Consider the following 27304-nt stretch of genomic DNA (forward strand, 5'->3'; position numbering starts at 1 on the left):
GTGGAAACAAGAGCAGCCCCATTAAAATACCTGTCTACAGAGCTCACGGCACAAGAGAGCTAGTCTGCAAATCCATGTAGTAATTCCATCTCTACCTCTGCTTCCACAGTGAGTGACTGGGCCCACTGAACAGATGATGCAGCTCAAGAGTTTCCATGGAGACGCACAAGTGATGGAGAGAGAACTCGAGAGCTGGACCTCCACAGCTAGAGGGAGCCCCCAGTGACCACTGAATGAAGTGTCTCGCCCAGGGTCACCCAAGCAGGGGTATCAGAGGAAGGTCCTGAACTTTGCTGGCCTCTACCATGATGCCCTGCTTCCTGTCACCGCCACATTTCACTGAGTCTTTCTCATCCATTAAGCCTCAGCCCCATCTTCTCCATGAAGCCTCTCCGGTCCGTCCCCCCCCCCCCCATTCCAGGCCCTTTCCTCCCAAACTTCCTATGTGTTCATATGTACATATATGCACTTATTGCATTTTTAGTGACCTTCATGGTCTCTCCCATTAGAATGTCAGCTCCTGTGTCATTCTTATTGGGGGGGCGGGGCAATGAGGGTTAAGTGACTTGCCCAGGGTCACACAGCTAGTAAGTGTCAAGTGTCTGAGGCCATATTTGAACTCAGGTCCTCCTGAATCCTGGGCCGGTGCTTTATCCACTGCACCACTAGCTGCCCCTGTGCCATTCTTTATCTCTGTATCCCAGCCTCTAGCAACATCCCTGGCACACAGTAGGTACTTAATACATTCTTGCAGGTTGGTATGATAGCTGATATTTCCGTAACGTTCCAAGGTTAACAAAGTGACGACTATTTGACTCATTTGGCAGTGAGGAACAACACAAAGAAGGACGGCTTTGGAACCAGAGAACCTGGGTTTGAATCCTGTCTCTGTGTGCTCTTGGGCAGGTCCCTCAGTAGCTAACGAGAACAAAAAGAGCTGGTCTTTAGGCCTGGGTCTAAAGTGACAAAGCGCTACTGTCATGTCACAGGTAAAGGACCTCACCTTTCTGGGCTCAGTTTCCTCATCTGTAAAATGAAGGGGTCGGATGTGAGGAGGATCCCTTTAATTCTACGCTATTATGACCCTTTAGCTCAAATCTGAAAAGTCAAGTATCAGGAAGGGCCTATGAGCCAATGATGGAATGAAAACATTTGCTCGCTTAGGTTTGCAAACTGCCCATCTGATCTTATTAAAGGCCCTGATATAACTGCCCCCCAGAGAAATCTGCTTCTAGATCATTCAAGGGACACTTTATTTGTGTGTGTGTGTGTGTGTGTGTGTGTGTGTTTGCATGTGAGAGAGACAGAAAGAGAGAGACAGAGAAGGGATGCAAAAGCTCAACTAGTGCCTGAAGATCTTGGAGGCTCAACTGCGTGATTTTTATCTTTGGGTTCCCAGGGCCCAAAGCCAGGGCAGAGTGGAAATAGAGTGCAGACCTGGGTTCTAATCTCACTGCAGACACTTACTAGCTGTGTGTCTCTGGCCAAGTCACTGACTCATCTCTGCAACTCTGTTTTTAACTCTGTTACATAAGGTTAGACTCCATCACTTCTAAGGCCCTGGACAGTTCTTTATTTATGATGTCTGGATTTGATTCTTTCCCCCCTCAGTGAATATGAAGTAGTATATGTGTAGGAATGTGTATGAATGTGAAGGATGTGAAGCAGTAATTTTTCGACATAAGAAATTCAAATGATCAATATGAAAAAATGCTCCAAATTGCTAATTATCAGAGAAATTAAAGTTAAAACAGCTTAGATTAAATGTACTGTTCAGGGATTTCTGAACTGGTCTAGCCATTTCAAAAAGCAACAGAACTATGCCTGAAAGCTTTAGCAAACTGTGCACACCTAGCAATGTCACTACTAACCCCATACCCCAAAGGAGTCAAATAAAGAGGAAAAGGACTAATATGTACAAAAGCAGCTCTTTTTGTTGTACCAGAAAAAAAAAAAAGAAACCAAGGGGATGCCTTACTGGGGAAAGAGAAATTGACCAAACTGTGGTGTATGAGCATAATGGAATATTATTATTGTGCCCTAAGAAAAGGACAGTAAGAAGAGGGAAATGGGAAGGGTTATAAGAGCGGATACAGAGAGCAGGGAGTGGAGCTGCTAGGAGGACAATTTATAGAATTACAACAACCTTATAAAAAGAAACAACTTTGAAAGACTTTAGATCTCTGATCAATGCAATCAATGATAAGCCAAGAGGGCAAAAGAAGGAAGGTGTCACATCTCTCACTGAGAGAAAGACAGAGACAGAGTGAGAAAGAGATAGAGACTGAGAGACAGGGACAGAGAGACACACAGAGAGAAAAAGAGACAGAGACAGATGGAATGAAAGAGACAGAGAGAGACAGAGAAACAAAGAGAGAGAAAGACAAACACACCACTATTTTCAAGTAAGGCCAATGTAGGAATTTGTATATTTTTTATGAGAAGATTTTCTTTTTTTCTTTTTATTGTTTGTGGTCTTTGTGGTTTTGTGGGGGGTTTTGTGTTTTCTTTTTGATTGTTGTGGAAGGATGGGACAGATTAAAAGTGAATGTATTTATAAAGCACCAGCCCTGGATTCAGGAGGACCTGAGTTCAAATCCGACCTCAAACACTTGACACTAGCTGTGTGACCCTGGGCAAGTCACTTAACCCTCATAGCCCAGCTACACCCCCCTTCCCCCCCAAAAAAAGCGTGAATGTAAAAGCAAACTAATAAATTTATTTTTTAAAAGTGCTACTGTCTCAGGATCATTAAAATGAATACTTAGCATAGGAGCTAGCACATAGTAGGCACTTAATGCTTTGTCTATATAGAATATTATAATCCTAAATGGATTGGGATTGCTTTTTACTGATTGATTGGATTAATTAGGAGAATCTCACTGTCCAAAGCCATACAACCTAGCATGCATGCAACATGTGTGATCAGCAGCAGCTGGTGAGAACTCTCTTCAATAACAGGAAGTATTCTCTCGTTAAATACCAATTAGAGGGAAATAAGGGGAAGACTCAAAATTGACGAGGAGTTTGGGCTCCTCCGTCCATTTTTCACCTGCAGCCCTCTCCAATGTAGGCTGCCCATTAAGCCAAAGCTCGGCAAAGGCAATCAATCCCAGCTAAGCAGCATCTCGCGGGCGGGCAGGGCTGAGCGCGAGCCACTCCAGAGCCCTGGCGGGCTGCCAGCCGCCAGACAGGAGCCATCAATGTTTCTGACGATCACGGGAGCACGAGGGGCTATGCGTAATTGACTAGACGATGGGCTAAAACTGTGTCCAATCAGCGTGTGAGCAGCGCGGCGTGGAATATGCGTGCCACCTGATTACACGGAGCCGCGTCCTCTCTCTCCTCATGAAACCTCTTCAAGGTCCACAGTACGGTAATAAGATCATTACTGTCAAGCGGTACGAATGGCGGGCAATGAGTCTTGGGATGGGGAGTCATCCTTCACAAGCTCTCCCCCCCCCCAACACACACACTGAGGGGAGAAGCAGCAAGGGGACGATGAGGTGACAGATAATGACAGCATCGTCTTGTACCAACTAGAAAGCCACTTTTCAGAAAAAGCCAAGAGAAATCAGCTCAAGGGAAACTCAGACATCCCTCCCCCTTACCTTCCCCCCACCCCCAGCCCTGCTTTCAAGCTCCCCCTCGAAATTAGATAGAATTAAACCAGGCGCAGAATCCTCTTTTCATGAACTCTGCCATAATGCGGTTGGAATTTAATCATCTGATGGATCTTCCTATCCGAGCAAGGCCTTGCTGCCCCCACAGACAAATGGCCAATTTTTTTCCATTTCTCTCTTACAAAAGGAGCCTTCGGGAAGAGAGAGAGAGAGAGAGAGAGAGAGAGAGAGAGAGAGAGAGAGAGAGAGAGAGAGAGAGAGAGTGTGTGTGTGTGTGTGTGTGTATAAGGGGCAGGGCCTGATGAAGTTTCTCTCTACCTACATCTTTCAGGAATGTGGGACAAGGTAATCAAAGAACCTTTATGTTCCTCTATGTCTGTTTGAAGAAAAAGGGGAGTTGAAAAGGTAGATGCTCAAAACTTTTGGATTAAATATAGATATATATATATCTATATATCTATATATAGATATATATCTAAATATAGATATATAGATATATAGCTGAAAGAAAGAAAGGAAGGGAGGAAGGGAGGAAGGAAGGAAGGAGGGAAGGAAGGAAGGAAGGAAGGAAGGAAGGAAGGAAGGAAGGAAGGAAGGAAGGAAGGAAGGAAGGAAGGAAGAGAGAAAGAAAGAAAGAAAGAAAGAAAGAAAGAAAGAAAGAAAGAAAGAAAGAAAGAAAGAAAGAAAGAAAGAAAGAAAGAAAGAAATTTGCAAAGAGACTGTGAAATAATCATCTTGGTTTTGAATGCCCCTCCCTCACTCCAAAAACTTTAATGACAGAATCATACTTGCAACAAGGCTTATTGACCTGGTATCCACAATCTTCCAAAGTATCCATGGATTGCATGGTATCCATGAACTTGTGTTTTTAATATTTTGATAACTGTATATCAATAAAAATGACCTCCTTTGTAATCCTATGCATTATTTAATGTATTTTACATTCTGAGAAGGAATCCATAGGTTTCACAGACTACCAAGGGGGAGGGGGGGTCTATGACACAAAAAGGATCAAAGATTCCCATAAGGAGTTTAGAGGCCAACCAATCTTCACCCATCAATGCCTAACCTACCCACTTTATGGATGAGAAAACTGAGGCTAAGACATATAAGTAACCCTTGGGTCTTAGACATTCTTCCAAAGGTCTCACTAATTTGTAAAAGCTGAGGCTCTCGGTCTGGTGACCAGCCCAGTTTAAGTATAGAGAGGCCCACTGGGGGAAAAGTCATTTTGACTACAGACAACTCATGAATTATGGAAGGATTGCTGTGTGTATCCGAAAAGGTAACACTAGGAAGTCCCAGACCTTGCAATGCATCTAAGAATATATAGTGGTGGCCAGGTGTAGGTTAATCAGAAAGAGGGAAGGAGAGTAGAGAAAAGAGCCTGGATATTCTAGTTATACCCACAGAACAGGAAAGCTCAGAGTCGCAGAGCTTTGGAGTGGGGAGGGATGTCGACACAACCCTAACACGTTCAGGGGTAGAGTCAATGCCCCCCATGCAGCTAACAGGGCACACCTGGGGAGAAGGCGTTAGATTCTGGAAGTGAGGAAGACTTGGTGGAGTCTCTCATAGACAAGGACTAGACAGGATGCGAAGGTATAGACGTTAATATTGGCATCAACACAAAGAAGAACTCACAATAAGGAGATTCCATAAATGGAGACAAAAATATATTTTGGTAAAATCTTTGACTCATGTTCTAATAAATTTTCAGTAACAACAATCACCAGTGCATTTTTATTAAAAAACAACAACAGGGGCAGCTAGGTGGTGCAGTGGATAAAGCACCGGCCTTGGATTCAGGAGGAAGTGAGTTCAAATCCAGCCTTAGACACTTGACACTTACCAGCTGTGTGACCCTGGGCAAGTCACTTAACCCTCATTGCCCCGCAAAACAACAACAACAACAATAACAACAACAACAAAACCACTACTTCCCAATCAGAGGAATAAAGGGGAGAGGGACTATTATGCCTTTCTATCTATCCACATTGGCCCAAGCAAACATCCTTCCTCTACTTCTTATCTGTCAAATTGGAGAATGATTATCTACAGAAGAGGTGCCAAACTCACAAAACTCCAGTGTTATAGGAACCAGGTTAAAATGAATGCAGGGAGTGTTTAACAAAATAAATAAATATATAATACAACATGGATAATGTTAATCTGGTTTTCTCAGTCAACATGGGGCTGTAGGGATCTATCTGTATTTCAGTTTGATGTTCCTGCTGTAGAACGTCATGGACTCTAACATGACTTTTGCAGTGACACAACACAGGATGAAGGAATGGCTGCCGAAAGTATGAAAATGAGGAAGGTGAGCTTGGAAGAGGTTGGGAGGGGAGAGATATAGCTAGCGACAGAACCATAAAAGGTGAGCAGTGATTTCATTATACTTCTTGGTGATCATCCTTGAGAGACAATTTCCTTTCTCTTCAGCAGGATAAATGTCTTGGCAATAATGGTGTCAATAAGGCTGAAGTTAGGGGTTGTTCTAGAACTCTTGGGATGAAGGTCTCTGGTGAACTGCCCATCTTGTGACAGCAAATCCCTTATCCCTGAATGTGGTGCCTGGATGTCAGCCAATTAAGCTTAAAATTGTATAGCAAAAGAGTATTTATTTCCTCTTCTCATTATTTAAAAAAAGCACCAAATAAATGGTCTATTTTTGTTAAAGTGCTACATGGTATTGAGAAATACTCACACAAATAGATACATAAATATTATGTGTGTTTTTGTATAATATAGGTATGTGAATCACACATATATGCAAGTATGTGTATATGTGTATATATTCTTTAGTAGTCACACTGAGAAGATACAATAAATCTTTTAGCTTTAAAATCATCACAAATTTTTGTTTAGTTTCACATTTTGTCTCATTTATATAGATTTGTCCAGCTCTGAGAGAGGAACATTCAAGTCTTCTTTCATTATTAAGTTACTACTTGTGTCTTTTGGCAATTCATTTGATTCATCCTTTACAAATGAGGAAAACAAGAAAACAGTGAGTATAAAAATGGAAGTGCAAAGGGCAGTAAAGTCACTTTGCTTTGAAATGATAATGACCAGTTTGCACAAACCCAAACAACAGATCTTACAAGATCCTTCTCCCTACTACTTTGTAGACCACATCAGGAATCAAAGGTGTAAAAAAGTCATATAACATCTGAACTTTTTGATTTCTCTTTATCATGATGGATGAATCTCTGGGCATGGAGTGGGGAAGGGAGGGTACTGTGGGAAATAAATGTTAGTGCTCTCAAGACAAAAGTGGGAAACATGGGTTTGATGAAGGGTCTTATGAAACCAGAGTCCATGGCTGTTCTACCATGAGAACTTCTAGTCAACCCGACTCTCTGACTCGGCCTGAATTTTAAGAGAAAACTTCTGGTTTCTTGTTCTCACCCACAGGACCCCCATGGCTGAGGTTCCTCATTGTCACACACAAGTGCACAGTCACACACACACACACACAACTGCGCTCACACAGTCACACATGCACATGTATTTCCATCTATATGAAAAAACTCACCTCCACCTCAAAGAATCATCATTTTGAGAGATGGAACACATAGTAGAGACCTCTGGGTTGCACAACCTCCTTTTACAGATAAGAAAGTGGGTTCAGAGAGTGGGCCTCTCTATAATTAAACTGGGCTGGTCACCAGAACGATAGCCTCAGCTTTTACAAGTTAGTGAGACCTACCAGACCTTTGCAAGAATGTCTGAGAGCCAAGGGTTACTTATATGTCCAGGGGCATAAGGTGGTATGTGGTAGAGCTAAGATTTGAACCCAGCTCCTTTCTGCCATCCTACACTACTTCTTGGAATCCATAGATTCCTTCAAGCCAGGCAGAGGAAAGACATTAAACCCACAGAGTTCCTGACACAATTACCCCCAAAACAGCAATAAAAGAACCCCTGGATCAGCAAAAGCCACAAAAAGATGGGCTGAGATTAAAGACAGATTAAAGGGGGCCGTGCTGGGATGAGAACAGAGTCCAATTCCAGGATTGTGCCAACACAGACCCCAGGCATGCTGCACACCAGAGGAACTTACCCCATAGCCTCCAAATCAGCTGCAACACTGGTGTCTTCTGGAAATAAGCTTATAGTTGGGCTAGAGGACTGAACAGCTGGCCGGGGGAGGGGGTGTGTGAAAAACACAGGGGTGTCTGTAGGACCTGAAGAGGAATTTAGCTGTCCCACCTCAGCAGGGAACCAGGAAGAAATCTTGAGCAGCGTGAGGCCCAGATGGGGGAGGGATACAGGCTTGTCAGAGCTACGAACCAAAGCACAGAAAGCTTTGCTGCTTGGTTAATTAGTAAGTTGGCTTGAGGTTATCTTTGAACCAGACCAGGCCAGAGAAAAACCTGCCCTCCCTCAAACAAAAACATCTGGGACCCTCTGAAGCTTGGGACAGTGTAGCTTGGAAGTAGGGCCCCACTGTAAGAGGAAGTTAAAAGTCAAGTAAAAGATAGCAAGATGAGCAAGGAAAGAAAGTTGAGAACTATAGAAAGCTTCTTCAGTGACAAGGAAGGTCGAGGGGCACCCTCAGAAGAGGCTAACAATCTCAGGGCCCCTATATCCAAAGCTTCCAAGAAAAATATGAATTGATATCAGGCCATGGAACTGCTCAAAAGGGACTTTGAAGAGAAAGTAGGAGAGATAGAAGGAAGATTTGGAGAGGTGGAGGAAAGAATGGAAAGAGAAATGAGAGCAATGCAGGAGAATCATGAGAAAAAAAGGCAACAGCTTGAAAAGCCAAATGGAAAAGGAGATACAAAAGCTGTCTGAAGAAAAATATTGCCCAAGAATTAGGATTGAACCAATGGAAGCTAGTGACTTTATGAGAAACCAAGACACAGTAAAGCAAATCCAAATGAATAAAAAAAAAAAAATAGAGGGCAATACGAAACATCTCCTTGGAAAAAAACAGCTGACCTGGAAAATAGATCCAGGAGAGATAATTGAAAACCATTGGACTACCTGAAAACCATGACCAAAATAAGAGTTTAGACAGCATCTTCCAAGAGATTGTCAGGGAAAATTGCCCTGATATTCTAGAAGCAGAAGGCAAAATAGAAATTGAAAGAATCCACCAATCACCTCCTGAAAGAGATTTCCAAAGGAAAACCTCCAGGAATATTATAGCCAAATTCCAGAGCTCCCAGGTCAAGGAGAAAATATTGCAAGCAGCTAGAAAAAGGAATTCGAATACTGTGGAGCTGCAATAAGGTTAAAACGAGATCTAGCCGCATCTACATTAAAGGACTGGAGGGCATGGAATATAATATTCCAGAGAGAAAAGGAACCGGGACTACAGCCAAGAATCATGTACCCAGCAAAACTGACTATAATCTTTCAGAGGAAAAAATAGGACTTTAATGAAAAAGAGAACTTCAGGCATTTGTGATGAAAAGACCTGAATTATATAGAAAATTTGATTTTCAAATACAAGACCCTGGAGAATAATAAAAAAGTAAACAGGAAAAAGAAATCATGAGGGACATTAAAAGGTTAAACTGTTTACATTCATACATGAGAAAATAATAATTCCAACTCGTAAGAACTTTTTCAGTAAGGAATACACAGAGGACACAGGTATTTGTAAAGCATTTATTTTTTGTATATCCTTGTTCTTTGTGGAGCAAACACAGGGTGGGTTGTCTAGTGTCTGGGGCCAGATTTGGGCTCTGGGCCTCCTGGGCCCAAGGCTGGTGCTTTGTCTACTGTGCCACCTAGCTAACCCATGATGACATCTTTAAAATAGGGTTGAAAGGTAGGAGGAATAGACTGGGTGAAGGGGAAGGAGAGAGGTGGGAGGTGGACTGGGGAGAGGTAGTTCACATGAAGGAAACAAGAAAAAAAACTTATGGAGGGGAGGGGAAGAAGGGGAAGGAGTGGGCGAATGAGTGAACCTTATTATCATAAGAATTGGCTCAAAGAGAGAATAACATACATACTCAAGTGGGTATAGTAATATATTTTTGCCCTGAGGAAATGGGGGGGGGAATAGAGGGGAAGGAGGGAAGGCAAGTTTGGGGGAGGGAGCTGTAAAAAGCAAAACACTTTCGAGGAAAGTGAAGATGTTCTGCATAAATAACAGCACATTTATGACTTATATTTAATTGCTTGATTTCATAGGGAGGGTTGAGGAGGGAGGGAGGAAGAAAAATTTAGAAACCAGAATTAGCTCAAAGACCTTAACCTCATCAGAGTGGGCTCAAGGAAAGAATAACACACACACCCAATTGGGAGGAATAATCTATTTAACCCTACAGGAAAGTAGGAGGGAAGGCTGAATGAAGGGAGGGTAGAGTAGGGGAGGGGGCAGTCAGTAGCAAAATACTTTTGAGGAGGAATAGGGCAAAATAAGATAGAAAATAAAGTAAATATCATTGGAAGGGAATAGGATGGGGGGAAATAGTTATGATGATTAATTATAATGGCAAAACGTACGGTACCTACCCTGCTGGGCTATTGTGTTTTTGTTTTTGTTTTTTTGGTGAGGCAATTGGGGTTAAGTGACTTGCCCAGGGTCACACAGCTAGTAAGTGTTAAGTGTCTGAGGCTGGATTTGAACTCAGGTCCTCCTGAATCCAAGGCCAGTGCTCTATCCACTGCACTACCTAACTGCCCCTCTTGGGTTTTTTGTTTTTATTTTTGCTGCTGGGCTATTGTGAAGAAAACTCTTTGTCAAGTTTAAGGTACTATATAAAAGTTATGATGAACAGGATGCTATCAGAAAAACCTGGAAAGACCCACATGAACTGAAGCAGAAATGTACTGTATACAAAATAACAGCAATAGTGTAAGATGATCTGCTGGGAAGCACGTGGTTATCTTCAGCAAGGCAATGATCCAATATAACTCTGAAGGACTTAGGAAAATTGCAGTCCATCTACAGAGAAAGAACTGATGGTATCTGAAAACAGACTAGCTAATGTGGAGATGTTTTCCATGACCAATCATGTATAATTTATATTGAATTGCTTGAGTTCTTGGGGTGGGGGGTGGGAAGGGAGGGAGGAAGAGAAGTTGGAACACAAAGTTTAAAATAAAAATTGATGTCAAAATTTGCTTTTACATGTAATTTGGAAAATAAAATTCTAAAAAAAAAAAAAAAAAGAGGACTTTCAGGCATTTGTGATGAAAAGACCTGAACTGAATAGAAAATTTGACTTTCAAATACAAGACCCTAGAAAAGCACAAAAAGGATCCTATCAGAAAAACCTGGAAAGATTCCTTCAAGCCTCAGCTCAGGTGACACCTCCTCCAGGAAGCCTGTCTTGGTCTCCAATGGCTAGTACCTTGTCATACATACAAGATTAAGCTGACAGGCTACTTAAGGGAAATTTTCATACTGTCTGTTAGTTCCTTCACCAGCTTTTTTGAAGGCTAAGTGTTTATACTCATTAATCTACTAATTCAGCACTAAGAGGTGATTTCACTTCTGTGTCAGGACAAAGCTATTGGGATTCTCCACCCTCTCTGCCCACCCCCAAGTAGAAGGCAAGTGATTTGCAGGCAGGAACGGTTTGGTTCTTATCTCCAGACACACAGTAGGGGGCCTAGTAAATGTCTGTTGGATGGAAATGAAATTGAACAGGTCTTTCAGAAAGAGATGCCACAGAGGGTCCAACCAAACCCTGCCATTCCTTTAAAAGGGGAGGGGGAAGCTGGGAGTTAATGGCCTTAATGAGCAGCACCTTCCCAAGCCAGAGCAGGGGTGGCCAACAGATGAGCTGAGAAAGCAGCATGAAACTGAGGGCCCGCAGGCCTCTTACCGACCTCTGCGGCCCAGAGGAAAAGCTCCAGAGGGTCAACAGAACTGCCCCCGGGGGAGGGAGAGCGAGAACATCCAAAGAAACAAATGGCCTTCCCACTTGCCCAATTACAGAACACTCCAGAACAGGGATGCGGAGGGGTCATCTCCTTGTACGGGCTCTTTCATAGAAGGAGAACTCACTGAGAATTTTCCCAAGGCATCTGCAAAGGCGACTGAAAAGGGCATTCACAGACAGAGTCTGTTTTGCCTTCTCTTTTCTAACACTTAGAAAACAGGACAGAATCTGGGATATTGGCTCAATGATTCCGAGATACTTTGAAATGATAAGGTGAACAGTATGGAGCCACTTGGGTGTCTTGGTGATTAAACTCATGTTTCCCATGTGTTTGGATTAAATAGTAATTCAAGTCAGAAAGCAACTACTGGGGCAGCTAGGTGGTGCAGTGGATAGAGCACTGGCCCTGGATTCAGGAAGACCTGAGTTCAATTCCGGCCTCAGACACTTAACACTTACTAGCTATGTGACCCTAGGCAAGTCACTTAACCGCAATTGCCTCACCAAAAAAAAAAAAAAAAAAAAAAAAAAAAAGAAAGAAAGCACCTGTTTCCCATGTGTTTGGATTAAACAATCATTAGGAGGGCAGCTAGGTGGCACAGTAGATAGAGTACTGGCTCTGGAGTCGGGAGGACCTGAGTTCAAATCCAACCTCAGATACTTGCCATTTACTAGCTGTGTGACCCTGGGCTAGTCACTTAACCCTGATTGCCTCATTCGTTTCCCCCCCCCACCCCCCAAACCAAAACCAAAACCAAAAAAAAAAAATTATTAGAGTCAGAAAGCATTGATTAAACACCTACTGTGTGGCAGAATCTTCCCAAGTTACCCCCTCCTCCCCACAATGCTTCCAGTCTGGTTACCCATCATTTCCCTACATGTAGTCTCTGATCCAGCCAAACTGGGCTTCTGTCAGCTTCTCACATACAGCATGCCACCTCTTGTCCCATGCATTTACACCACCCATTCTCCAACCCTGGAATGCTGTTCCCCCTCATCTCTGTGTGGTTTCCTTCAAAAATCAGCTCAGAACCGTCTCCTCCATGTGGCCTTTGCTCTTCCCCAGTTGAGCTCAAAAGGGAGGTAGTCGTATATAGAAACATCAGTACAAAATAGACTTGGGTGAGATGGGAAGTGTGAGAACGGAGCACTCTGGGAGAACAGCTTTGTGTCATAGGCAGCACCTGGGCTGAGCCTGGAAGGGAGCCAGGGATTCCAAGAGCGCTAAGGAGGGAGAGCATTCCCTGTGCAAGGGTCCTGGGGGAGGATGATGGGTTGGTTGGGGGTCCATTGGGCTGGATTGTTGAGGGAAGAAGGGGTGTGACTGGAGTCAGTCTAAAAAGCTAGGCTGGGGTCAGATCATGAAGCGCTTTGGATGCTAAACAGCTGAGTCTGCATGGGACCCCCAAGGCAGTAGGGAGCCAAGGAAGTTTTACGAGAAGGGGAGGGATGTGATGAGAGCTGTGCTTAAGGACTATCAATTCAGCAGCTGTGGGGAAGAAAGGCCAAAGGAATAACTCTCCCAGGAATTTCATTTATTCATTCTACAAACATTTATTAAGAACTCATTGTGTGCTGGGCACCATACAAGGTGCCAGGTGAAATCTGAACAACATAAAATCTTCTTGGGCAGCTAGGTGGCGCAGTGGATAGAGCTCCGGCCCTGGAGTCAGGAACGCCTGAGTTCAAATTCAGCCTCAGACACTTAACACTTACTAGCTGTGTGACCCTAGGCAAGTCACTTAACCCCAATCGCCTCACCAAAAAACCAAACCAAAACCATATAATCTTCAAGGGACTATAGGAAATTAGAACCTAAAAGCTAAATTAAGTTCCAAAATTCCTCCAGATCCTTCTCAGATAAGCTGCTGTCTGTCCTGCCTCTGCCATCTTGGACTTGGGTGTGTAGTGGGGCACATGCGCCCCTGGGAGGAAGCCCCATTGGATAAATCAGGGGAAATTCCACCTCAAGGCCAGGACCTTAGCTAGTGCTTTCCTCTTGGATTCAGAGCGAAGGAAGGACCTGAGAGACCACCCTAGCCCCATGCCAGCCCCATTTCACAGATGAGGAAACCGAAAGCTAAGGATAATGAAGTGACTTCTCCTACTGATCTTTGCAAAGGGGGGCTTTCTGACAAAGCTTCTGTCATGCCACTCACTCTTTGCGGGAAAGTTACTTGGGACACGAGCCCATTCAACCACTCGCTTCTGACTCATCCAAACTCCGTAGGCAGCGAAAGGCCAACACAAGTAGTAATGGATGTCATTTCTGCAGTATCTTAAGGCTTGGGAAGGGCTTTCAAGGCATTACTACATCTCAAGCTCCCTGCTGCTCTGTGAGGTAGGGGCGATAGGAGTCTCTTTTTAGAGATGAAGAAACTGAGGCTCAGGGAGATGAAGTGATTTTCCCCAGAGTCCTACGTCTAAGAAGTGAACAGAACACAAGCCAATAAAGTATTTATCTATGTTTGTATATATGCACATGCATGTATGTTTATATTATGAGAAATTACACATGTATAATTATATGTTATATATAACTAAATAAATCTATAAATAAAACTGACATTCCTTAAAAATCTGTATTCCCCAAGGAATCTGAAAGGGTGGCCTAATGAAAAAATTGTTATATCCATCTATTTATCAGAGAGTTTATATAAATACACACACATATATATTTTACACAAATGTATGTAAAAATATTTACATAAATACAATATATTTACGTGTATATATTATAGGTATGTTTATATATTTCTCTAGCATTGTATATTGTATTAATTTGTATTGTATATCCATATCGACATATGTTTTTATATGTATTTTAAATATAGGTATAATGTTATATATGTAGAATTATGTCATAATATTATAACTTGCAGGATTTGCCTCATCCATTTGTAATTTTATATGTATGTGACTAATACATTGTGGTAGAATTATGAATTGATACAATCTTTCTTGAAAACAATTTAGTATTATGTGAGAAAAGTTGGACAGCTTGGTGGCACAGTGGATAGAGAGCTGGGCCTGGAATCAGGAAGACTCATCTTCCTGAGTTCAAATCCAGCTTCAGACACTTATTAGCTATGTGACCCTGGTCAAGCCACTTAACCCTGTTTGCCTCAGTTTCCCCTCTGTAAAATGAGCTGGGGAAGGAAATGGCAAATTATTCCAGTATCTCTGCCAAGAAAACCCCAAATGGGGTCACAGAAAGTCAGACATGACTGAAAAGTGATTGAACAACATAAGCTACCAAATTGTTCATCTCCTTTAGCCTGGCATTCTCTCTGCTGGTCATATACTAAAAGGAGATCAAAGAAAGAAAGTCGATACTGTTCCCCACTAGGCCCCTTTTTAGGTAGGAACACCTGGGGGCTGATTGACTGGATAACAGTGGAACAAACCCTGTTATGTGAATGTAATGGAAGAGGTCTAAGAAATGATGTTTATGTAGAAATCAGAAAAACATGGGAAGACTTAGATGAACAAACAGGTGCAGGGCAAAGACCACAGAAACAAGAGAGTGATATTCACAATGACAACCATGACATGATTGAAAATACTCTCTTTTTTGGGGGGGGAGTGGTAATGAGGGTTGAGTGACTTGCCCAGGGTCACACAACTAGTAAGTGTCAAGTGTCTGAAGCTGAATTTGAACTCAAGTCCTTCTGAATTCAGGATTGGTGCTTTATCCACTATACCAGCTAGCTGCCTCAATTGAAAACAATCTTAAGAGGCATCAGAATACAAATGGCGAAGGCCAATCTTCCTTTCCGAAGTCAGCTGAGAAAACACAGCTCCTTGTCTCAATAAGGAGGTGGTGGACAATGGGTGTGGAGTTTTGGATACTCAGTTGTCCTGAATGTGGTCACTTTCAGTTGGTTTTGAGAAACTTGTTTTTCTTTGTTATAATGGCAGTTTTATGGGTGTGTATGGGCAACTATGAGAAAACTATGCTGTTTAAATAATCAACAAAATCTAAAAAACCCTTTAAAGATGAGCAAACACCTATTTGTTAAAATGAGATCTTAGTGTCTGCTCTTCCCAGGCACAGAATTTAACTGTTGATATTTAACAGTGTAATAAAAGCTAGAGTAAGAGAACAAATAGAATGAGGAAATAAATAGAAACACTTCAACAATTAGAATGGAATGACTGCTCAGATTCACACTTGGGCACTTTCTCTATTAGATAGAAAAGATCAGTTAGTCCATATCAATCTTGCTAATTTGGGCACGGTTGTTGCTGATATTTTTATGCACCATCAATGCTGATGTTGCACAATTTTTTAATATTATTGCCTTTTCCAAAAAGCATGTAGTCAAGAGGGGCCAGAGCATCAAAATACGTTTAAAGGAACAGCCTGAAATCCCTGAGAAATGACAGGTTTTCTCTTCAGCAGTGAAGGGCTTGAGGAATCAGTCTGCCTTCATGCCTAGATCATGTGAACAATGTCACCCTCACTTTCCCAAACTTTCCCCCAAAAGGTTTTCCTGTGGATGGCAATCTTGTAGTAGCTGTGTGTGCATATATACATGTATGTATGTGTATATAAAGACATTCATACATACGTATGTATGTATCAATGTAAATCCTCTAAAACAAAAGTTTCCTGACACTGAAAATTGACTAGAATCTAAAGATTTTCCTCTGTGTAGAAACACAATTCAAGTAGTTGTGACTGAATTCCCTGCACATTCCTATATATTGGTCACTAGGACATTTAGTCCAAGACGATTGAGTGTGATTAAAATAAAGATAAAGATGATTGAGTTAAATTAAAAATGCATCTCTGTTACCTTCTGAGATGATGAAATGTCTTTTTGACAGAAAACATTATTTGCATTTAATTCAATTCAATTTAATCAGTGGCTATCGATACTAATCAAAATATCTCAGGGAAAGTGACTCCTGACTGACTTCTTGTGTCCTTTGAGGGTGCTCCTTTCTGTGCTTTCTAGATGAGACTAGAAGCTAGCTCCCTTAGGGCAGGACTGTTTAGTTTCTGTCTTTGTACGTATCACTATGAGTACATAGTGAATATTCAATGACTGGACGGGAAGCTTTCTTGTCTCTGGAGAAACTGGCAATACTATTTTCATAGAGCTATTTGTTTATTTTAAGAAAACAAAGACGTGGGTGATCCCTGTCAAATGGGCTCCTTTGTAAACTTCTGGCTTTTACAAGCCTCCCTGCAAACATGCCTGTGTTGTAACCTCCTTAAACTTCAAGCAACAGGCTGACTCATATAGAGCTAGTTCTGAGAATCCTTTAGTCTGTCTCTGATGGCCAGGCCTTGATTATCACTGTGCCCCATGACCAGAGTGCTCTCTCCCCTCCCCTCCTCAGCTTACATGCCACCTCCTACAGGAGGTCTTTCCTGATTGGCTCAGATGCCAGTGCCTTCCCCTTAAATCGTCTTTTAAACATACTTGGTATAATATGCCCACAGAGGTCCATGTTGTCACCCTCAATAGAAGATACATTCCTTGGGGACAGGGACAAGTTTTACATTCATCTCTGTACCCCTAGTGCCCAAGTACACCTGCTGACATCCAGCTTGTTGAGTGACAAAGGGAGCATATATGTTGAACTTTTCCATGATTTTTTTCAGGCCCATGTAGAGAATATTCCCAGTCACTAGGCTATCTATCACCTTGGGGAGGTGTCCAGCAGCATGTTCTCAGGTCTTTTTGGAAGCTCACAGTTGGTGTTGTCCACCACTCCCTCCCCGGTTTAGGAAATGAGTGCCTTTGGTAACACATTGAGTGGGCTGCCCAATTCCAAGGGAAAATGGGAGGACTCCTCGGGGCTCATTGTCTTCAAGTGGACAATGAGGGGTTTGGCTCTGAGGTCCTTGCTGGGCCTTAATTATTCTTTGATCTCAAATTCCAAGGGTGGCACTCATCTCACCAATCCCTTTTATTTAGTGCTGTCCTCAAAGTGCTCTTGGAAAGAAGATGGGCCCATTGCCCTCAATTTATAAATAAAGAAACTAACAGCAGCAGTTAAAGGACTTGTCCAATGTTACGCATCTGGAGTTAGAGGTACATTTGGACCCGTGCCTCTCTTTAATTCATGTCCAAGGCTCATTTCACCATATCATGTGGTTCCCAAAAAGCAACACAGGTTTTTCTGTTGTTATTAGTGAGTATTTGATATAACAATTTGCCACTGGACTATCGGTAGGATGAGAGGCTGTTGTTTTCTTCAGGTTCTCTTAATGGATCTGCCCTCCTACTCTACCAAGGGTCAGTCAGCACAGAGACACTTTTTAATCACCCTCTGCAATGGGATAGTAATAGAATTGCTCATCAGATGGCAAACAGGCTGCAAGGGAAGCCACTGATGTCAAGAAGAACAGTTCTGTGTACACCAAAACATCACAGCAGCACCTTTGTGGTAGCAAAGAGCTGGGAACAAAGCAGATGCCTGTCAACTGTGGCCACACAACTGGGAAGCGGCTAAAGCATTATGTGGATGTAATGGAATGATGTGGTGCTCCAAGAAACAATGAACGGGAAGAAGACCGAGGAGCATGGAAGGGTGCATGAACCAAAGCAGGGGAATGTCCAGAGAATGAGAAAGCTGAGCCCAGTGACTACAATGATGTCAGGGGAAAGAGCGCCAGCTCCAGAAAGAGTCACATCAAACACTGGGAAATGAGAATGCCCGAGCGTGGTGCCCAAGAAGCCCAATCAGAAGGTGCTCTCCCCTCCCATCCTGAGAGAGCATGGGCTGTGCGATCGTGCTGAGCTGTCCCCATTCCCCACCCCCTTCAATACTCTCTGTCACAAAGGATGTTCCTAGGAGTGGAGCTGACATAAAAACAAAAGATGAGCCACAAGAATCAGGAGTGTCATCATGGGAGCGATTTAAGTTCTTTTGTTAGAGAAACATGTCATTGGGCATGGCCAAGCAGATGCAGAACAACGTTTCTCTTTCTTCCCAGTTGGAGCTTGGCCTTAAGTGTCCCTGGGCACAGGGCAGAGGTGGTGAAGTGGCCACCACTGCCCACAGATCAGAGCAGTCACACTTTGGCTTGAGTAACTCAACGAGTTTCATCCATGATTTAAGGATGTGGCCACGTTTTATTTTTACAATCTCTCTATGAAATAGGCAGGGCCAGGAGCCATGGCAACATTCAAGATGAAACAGGTCAAACAAAGAAAGGGTTCTCTTTCTGAGGGAGGTGAATGGTGGACCCCTGGCTTGACCCCACCACTTTCCAGTCCTTCCTTCTTGACTCCAATATTCTTTACTGTAGAATGTAACCAACATGGATAAAAAGGGACTAAGCAAAGACATCTGGAAGAATTCAGAGAGGGCAGGGAAGCAATGATCATTCAGGTTAGCTGCCCTGTCCATACGTGCTAGCTGATTCTCTCAGAATTGAGTTGAGTGCCTGTGGTTGACCATGCAATGACATGCTACTCAATTCCCTTGGAATTCAGTTGAGTGGCCGCATAGAGCACATGGATGAAAGTTCCTGGCTCTCACTAAAGGGGGTATATGGGAGAGGCTGATGACCTAGCAAACAAGGCCTAGGTTCTAATCCCACTAGGACTTGACTCTGTGGCTTTCCCTCTGTGCTCTGGGCCACTCTCCAAGACTATAACTTACAGAGACTCAGAACCAGAAGGGACCTTAAAAGTCTTCTCATCCAAAGCTCTTATGTTAATAATGAAATGGAGGCCCCCAGAGGTCACAAAGGATGAAGTTTCTGAGCAAGATTCAAGCTTCCAAAGCTGGTGTTTTCTCCCACTGTTGCACAGGGCCTCGATGTAAGCCCTCTAACCAAGAGAGGGAGCAGGTGACCCATTATGGTGGGCATCTCACCGACAGTAGGACCTGGGCATGTGGTGTTCCTCTGCATCTCTCATGGAAAGCCCAGCACAAGCATCATAGAGCGCCACGCATGGGTATGTCTCTGTGTGATGGGGCTGATGTGGTATCATGAAACCACCCCAGCCTTGAAGTGTCGAAGCCCAGTGGAAGCAGCAGCTCTCACACATCGACGACCAACACTCTGAACGGCGATGCTCACAACCTTGCTATTTTAAGAGACTCTGATTCAAGCTGAATTCACAAGGAAGCTGGGATTGCCTTCACCCACACAGTTCAAATCCCACCCATGACTTAGTAGATCAAGTCTAGAAAAGTATCTTGGGATGCAGAAATGAAATAACTTACCCAGGGTCACCCAGTTATTTGGCTGTGTCAGAAGCAGGATTTGAACCCAGGTTTTCCTGCCTCCAAACTCAGCCCACGCGAACCATGAAGCCATGCTACTGCTACTTAGCAACACATTGGAAAACCAAACCAACGACACATGGGGCTGCAGATTCCCCAAGGCACGTGGCCTCCTTACCTTCAGCCGTGCCCGAGAGCCCGTCTGCCTTGAAATTGCTGGTACTTTTCTTCCGTCTGTGTTTTTTCCTGTTGGCGTGGGGGGAAGGCGGAGGATCGAGTTTGGGGCTTGTGGTGCTGGATATGCTGGGGCTTGAACAAACTGAATCGCCCAAACCTGTATCTGCAATTTGACACAGAAAAGTTAAAAAGAATTAGGCTTAAAATGAATTCCAATTCATGCAACACTCTGCTCTCTGAGACTACATGGGGCTGTGATTACGGTCCCCACACTGAAGAGATCCCAGGCGCAATAAAAAAGACATGTCTGTCTGTCTGTGTCTATCTATTTAGTCTGTCTGTCTATCTATCTTTCTGTCTATCTATTTAGTCTGTCTATCTTTCTATCTATTTAGTCTGTCTGTCTGTCTATCTATTTAGTCTGTCTATCTTTCTATCTGTCTATCTATTTAGTCTGTCTCTCTGTCTATCTATTTAGTGTCTATCTAACTTTCTATCTATCTGTCTATCTATTTAGTCTGTCTATCTTTCTGTCTGTCTATCTATCTTTCTATCTATTTAGTCTGTCTATCTATCTATTTGTCTGTCTATTTAGTCTATCTTTCTGTCTGTGTCTGTCTGTCTATTTAGTCTGTCTATCCATCTATCTTTTTTTCTGTCTATCTATCTATCTTTCTATCTGTCTATCACCTAGGATGTCTGTCTGTCTATCTATCTGTCTGTCTATCTATCTATCTATCTATCTATCTATCTATCTATCTATCTATCTATCTATCTATGTATTTATTTACATAGGCTATCTATCTATATCTATGTATCTATGTATCTAGTCTATCTACCTAGCCATCTATTCAGTCTGTCTGTCTGTATCTATGTCTGTATGTCTGTCTACCTCTCCATCTATCCATCTGTCCATCTGCCTCATCTATTTGCCTCTCTGTCTCTGTCCCCCTCTGTCCTGCCTGTTAGGGCTCTAACATATAAAGGACACGGGAGAGAGTGCCATCCCTTCCGTCTATCCCCACGTCTTTCTGCTTACAGATGAGCCCTGTATTTCTGGTTAGCAGAACACTGTATTCACTTGTGAGTGTTATTGATACCCTTAGAGCCTAGTTTTGGAGACCACCCTCTCAAGATAGAAGTTGTTTAACATTCTCTGGGTTTAAAATATGAGCAATCCAAGTGCATGAGGCTTCCAAGCCCTGCATTTCCATTTCTGAATAGTCTTCTTGCCTGACAAGGTATTCCTCAAATTGAAAAGAGAGCAGGCCCCTGAAAGCTCCAGCTTCAGGAAACTGTAAATGAGTTCTAGCTCCAGCCCAATGGATGCAATTTCATCCTCCGGAGTGAATACAAATAATGCATTTTATTTTGTATCAATTACAGGGCACAGAAATGAATGGCCACGGCCGACACTGTTAAATATGGAAGAAAGAGGGGGGAAGAGGAGAGGGGGGAGGAACAAGAGGCATGCCGAATTAAAAAAGCCAGCGCTTCATTACTCCACATCTCAACCGGCTCCGACGGGGGCGGCAGGACCGTGGTATGCATCTTGCTGAACGGGATGGGCTGCTCTGCCTCCGTCCCGTGTGCTCAATGTCAGCCATTAGTTCTTCCCAATCGGGCATCAATGTTCAACGCACACCCCAAAAAATATATAATACCAGCAATAATAATAACAATCTGCAGCCTCTCTGAGCTTCAATCCTTGAAGCATGAGCTACAGAAGCCGTTTCACTTTTCACTCGGGAAGATGACAAGCATGACTGGAGGGAGAATAAAATAACATTCCGTTCGCATAAATATCAAACAGCCTGCTGGAGACTGATGGGCCAGGAATGTATTCTTAGCCATCATTCCGGCAGACAGGCCCAAGGACACTCATAACTTACTTTACAATCATTTAGTTTCAGCTCAAGTGGAAAACGTGACAACTTATCTCGGCTGACAAGATGCCATATCGAACCTTACAATTAACTCGCCCCCGATTATCAGCCCAGCCCATCATTAGCTCTGGCGCTTTTTGATGGACTGTTGCAGGCCCATCTCCTTGTTGATGGCCATCCCTGCAAGGGTGGGGGTGGGGTGGGGGACATCTATTTTCTCCATCCCTACAGATATTCAAATCCATGCGGCTAAAGCGATGGGCCATGTACGGACAGGGGAATTCTCAATGTCTAGCAAACGTTCTCCACTGGAGAACATTTCCGCAAGGGGTCAGAAGGAGGAAACAGGTCTTTATGTTTGAGGAAAGAGCCTCTGGGTCAAGTCCTGACTTCCATCCTTGTCCTGAGCAATAAGGAGATATTGGGAAGGCTTTGAAATCGATCAGGTCCTGGACGGTCGCCATTCTGGGGAAAACGGAGACAGTCATTAACGCTCTTCCTTGGAATGGAGGGTGTGGCGGAAGGTCTGAGAGCCACACTGCTCAGAACGGCAACAAATGCTGCTGCAAATAGTCTTGGTAATTCGAGGTGTCCTTCCTGTCGGGCCGTCTGCTGTTCAGGCTTTCCCTAAGATGCTTTCAGAGAATGTACAGACAGTAAGCCGGCATCCTAGTATTTTTGTTCAATTAAAAAAAAGGTAGTTATTTTTCCATGGGAGCCCCAGTCTGTGGATCATTAAATAGAAAACAATAATAGCAGGACAGTAACTTCCTCTCAGACCGTTTTTACTATTTATGTTCATCTGCAAAAAATGAGTTATGAAATAATAACGGTCAATATTTCGAAGGCACTTGGAGCTTGGCAAAGCACTTTATATACAAACAGTGCCTCATTTCTCTGATCACTTTGTGAAGTCATCATTTTTTTCTTTTCTTCTCTTTCCTCTCCTCTCTTCTCTTTTCCTTCCCTTCCCTTCCCTCTTCTTTTCTTTGGGATCAGGTCTGTGATTTCATTTCCTGAGGGGTGTCCCAGTGAGGGAACCCTCTCCACCAAAGCCAGTTGGAGAGTTACCCAAAGTACTAAGAGGCACAGGATCACAAAGCCAGTATGTGTCAGAGACAGGAAGAAGAAAAAGAGAAACTGAGGCTTGGGAGTTAAATGACTTGTCTAGGGTCACAGGGCTAATAAGTCTCCAAGGTGGGATTTGAATCACTCTACATGCCGGCCATCAGCCTCCATGGATCCCAGTTTGTCAGACATATACAGAAGCCTGTGGGTTTCAGGTTGATGGTACCAGATCCTGCTAGAGCCGCTTATAAAAATCTTGAAATCCACCCTGTCCCTGAACACACCAGATACAGGACGACAGAATGATTCAGCCCTTTTCGCCTTCCTCCTACAAGTGTTGTTATTCACTGAGCCCAATTCTTGGGTTCTATGAGTGTCCCAACTATGGGGTTGGCAATGCAGGAGAGGCAGGGTGGGGATGGGGGTGGGAGACCACACAGAGACCATTAGCCAGGCTTCTCTTGGAGAGCAGTCCTCCCTCCCCTTCTTCCCCCAGCCCTCCAACTGAATGGTACCTCCAGACATTCCAGAGACATCCAAAGGAGTTGCAGGCTACCAAACTCCCCATCAAACCATGGCCAGAGTCACTTTGTTCCCAGAACAAAAGCAAACAAATGTCTGATTTCAAGTTTCAGAAAGGCTCATGAACCATTCAAAGCCTCCACACATTTGTGGCACTTGGAGAAACCAGTGCATTCACTGCTTCCAGCCAAGGCTATCACCACATCCCCAAGCAAAGGGGAGCCGGGGGTGTCGCTCCATGTACTTGGTGATGGGCTTATGTTCCATGGAAGGAAAGCTCCTTGAATCCCCATCTCCACAGATATCACAGGGGCTGGTGTGGGGAGCCAGGGAAGGCTGAGGAAGGTACTCATCATTAGGAGGGCAGGGAGAGACAGCAGAGTCAATGGAGGGTAATCAAAGTGGGGGACGGAAGAGAATGTGATGGAAGGGGTTGGAATAGAGAGGAAGACTGGGCGGGTGAGCTCCCTCCCTGGTGGATCCTTGAACCTACTGACGCCAAACAGTGAAGCTGCAGTGTGTCGGGGAAAGATCCCTGGCGTTTAGTGTTGGCATTTAAAAAATCTGCCTTTGTTATTTCTCTTTATTTTCACTTTCGGGGCTGGAGGTTTGTGCTTTGGCTTTGTTTTCTTCTTGGCTGTTTTATGTACTTCAAGGCAGGCAGGAAGGTGAGACACACAGTCACTCAGCCACAGGTCTCTAGCTGAGGGACCAGCCAACATGAGAGAGAGAAAGGTGCCATCCCTGGTTTCAAGAAGGCCTGAGTTCTACTTCTGATAAAGGCCTCATCTCTAAAATATATAGGGAACTAAATCAAATTTCTTTAGAGTTTCCCAATAAGCTCTGTTAAAAAAAAAAAAAAAAGTGTGTCCAGGGATCCATTAGATTGAAGCAAAAGACTGGTGAAACATACACATATACCTATGTATAAATCAGGGGAGGATTACTCACTTTGCAAACTCCCCGGCACAATCACAATGATTGGTTTCCATTTTTCAAACTCTTCTCCCACACCAGATTTTACACGAGAAGGAGCCATATCAAGAGGCAAAGTTTAAACACTAACAAACCAGGACGCAGAGAAACTTGCAGTTCAATCAATCTACTCCACATTATCTTCCAGACGTACGCAGGAAAGTCTGATGTGGTGAGACCCAGGCAGCTAGAGATGTAAGACTCCCAAACAAGGGGTGAGAGACCACATCCTAATTCTGGCTCTGCTGTGGGGTGATCATGGGAAAATCTCTTGAGCTCCTTTCTATTTCTCAATTTAATGGTGAACTCAACAAATAAACATTTTAACATACAACGGGATAGATCAAGAAGATCGCACATGCAGCCAGGAGCCTCTTACTATGTGTAAGGGCATACGAAATCCAACCAGAGAGTAGCAGCACTGCCCTGCTCGCAAGGGTCCTCCTTCTGAGAGTAAGGAATTGAGGATGAACTGAGGTTGTAAACCTGGGAAGGGTGACGGTGCCCTCAACTTCTGTTGAGCTGGAAAGAGGATGGGGTTGGCAAAGAAAGATGAAAAAGGTCTGAAACGGGTTCAGGAGACCCTAAGTCATCTGGACCTGCTTCACCTGTGAGCCTCACACTGTCCCACCCCAAAGGAAAAGAGGACAGGGATGGATGCATGGCCACAATACTGCCAGGAAGGCTGGCGTCTGCTCTCTGAGGGATGCCTCCAAAGGTCACAATGTGATCTAGGCAGGGAGGTTCCCATTGACACCTCTGGAGTGGCTGCTGTGGGTGTCTGGGTGGCGGTTAGGTGCCATCTGACCTTAGGATCACTTTCGTGCTGGTGTTGACCCATTTGGGTTGACCTCAGGGCACAGGATTCTTCTGCTTGGGGATCCAATCTGGTTCAGCCATTCTCTCCTCATTTCAATAGAAGCACCACTTCTCCTACAGCGCTCTGCCCACTGAGGTGCGGGAGTCCCAGGTGGCAGCTTCCTGACTGTTGGAAAGTCAGTTCTATTTCACAGGTTGATTATTCCCATGTGCATTTCATCTTCAAATGACCTCGGGATGGTCTGACTTCGCTGGGCCTCAACCCAATGTTTCTTTCAGGCTTGTTTTCTCACACACGGCTTTTGGGGATCACACGAAGCAATGTCACTCACAGCCTCTGCTGTGACCGCCATATCCCTTTGCTTGGCAAGGAAACCAAATGTTTCCTGGCTGAGGAAGCTTCTGGGCTCTGTGGCCTTCCAGGTTTGGCGACTGTTTTATATTCGTTTTAAGGAACAGTAACCGGAGTCCACTGGATCTAAGTTTCCTTATGTACATTCCCCATGTGTTAGAGCCGATAGTTTATTATGACGGATTGGAGGCATGGGGATGGTATGCGACCTCCCAAGCCAGGGGTCAGCCGCTGACTGTGACGATGCAGTTGATTTAGAGCTGAAAGGGACTTGAAATGGAAACCAACCCCAACCTTCTCATTTTATAGATGAAGAAAGTGAGGTACAAAGAGATGAAGTGATTTGCCTAAGGTCACATGGGGAATAAAATCTACTCTGCTTTCCCCTGAAGAACGCTTCATGGGATCATAGATCAGAAGCTTGAAAGGACCTTAGAAGGCACTGAGCCAAGAGAAAGAAACCCAGGTCCAGGGAGGCCAGACTTTCCCAAGGTCAGATGTTTAGTATCTGAAGCAAGATCTGAACCCAGGTCTTCTTGACTCCAAGTCTAGTGTTCTACATCCGAGCTGCCTCATTGGCTCTGTCTCATTTGGTGCTTATGAAGCTTAAGACCTTCCTCTTCTTGAAAATATATTCACAGTATATGGCGAATGAGGCATCTGGATGACCCACATGCCTTGGGCCTCTCTCATTTCTGAATCTTCAGCCATGTTTTCCAACCTGTCCTGTCAGGGTCTAGGAGCGCCTTTGTACCGAAATCCCCAAATACTCAAGAACGTACTGGCTTAGCTTGGAAAGTCAGACTGAGTATAGCATAAAACGGGGGGTCGGGTTCCAGAGTCCCTAAGTCCCCTCTGCACAATGAGTCTAGGATGGTCCTTTCATGTAATTTTGGTGAACTGGAAGAGTATCAGCTTTTAACGTGTGCCCCTGATGTTCTTAAAGCCAAGGCAGGTGCTATTTATTTAGCCCCTCTCCCTCTGGGACTTCTGTGACAATGGATGGAAGTGGAAAGGATTAGTGCCATGCTGTGGTTTTACCTATTTCATGGGTGGCCAAAGGCAAAGAACTGATCACCTAGTCGCCTGTCTTCTAGATGAGGCTTTGTGTTCTTTGTAAGGAGGGTCCTCAAAATGGTCACAAAGGGCTGCCCACAGGTATAATTTCATTTCAACAGAGTAAGATGAAAACACCCAGAAAGCAGAAGCACGCTCTGACATTACCTGCCATGGAACAGCATTTACTGCAAGGTGGACCATCTTGGATGCTGTCCCAGAGGGCTTAAGCACAACATTATTCAAAGGTCTTCGTTATACAACATGAATGCATGTAGAATGTTCTCTGAGTATTGGCTCCCCCATGCCCGCCCCCAGGCATGAGTGGCCTCCTAGAGAGCCATGCAAGCACCTAGCATGAAGGAGTCAGATGGTAATGGGACCTTGGATGTCATCCTGTCAGACTCCACCTCTCCCTCTCCCACTTTCCAATGAGGAAACAAAGGCTCGAGGAAGGACAAATGACTTTTCCAAGGTCACAAAGGAAGCAGAGGTGGGTTTTGAGCTTGGGTCCTCTCACCCTAAAAATACTCCCCCACGTTCCTGTCTTCCCAGGGTGCCTCTCTGACATCTCATCCACAAGAAAAATGCCCCTGGCTACAGAGAGTAGTAAGAGGCCACACAGAATAATTATTCTAGAGATGGATTCATTTTGCAGATGCGGAAACTGAGGCCCAGAGAGGTGTAGTGACTTACTTGCCCAAGACCCCAAGGGTAGTAGATGGCATGTGTGGGATCCGAACCCAGGTCCCCAGCACTGGATTTGCAGACCTT

At 44.0% G+C, this 27304-nt stretch overlaps 1 protein-coding gene across 8 annotated transcripts in view; it reads right to left on the reverse strand.

Annotated features, from left to right (window-relative positions):
• Positions 1 to 27304, reverse strand: part of AGAP1 (ArfGAP with GTPase domain, ankyrin repeat and PH domain 1) — a 666750-nt gene that overhangs the window by 110094 nt on the left and 529352 nt on the right. For all 8 annotated transcript variants that reach the window (XM_044001114.1, XM_044001113.1, XM_044001112.1 and 5 more), the window contains one exon: positions 19854 to 20015. In XM_044001114.1, coding sequence (XP_043857049.1) covers positions 19854 to 20015 — 162 coding nt within the window. The remainder of the gene's footprint in view (positions 1 to 19853; positions 20016 to 27304) is intronic.

Source organism: Dromiciops gliroides, chromosome 4, assembly GCF_019393635.1.
Source record: "Dromiciops gliroides isolate mDroGli1 chromosome 4, mDroGli1.pri, whole genome shotgun sequence".
Lineage (NCBI taxonomy): Eukaryota > Metazoa > Chordata > Mammalia > Microbiotheria > Microbiotheriidae > Dromiciops > Dromiciops gliroides.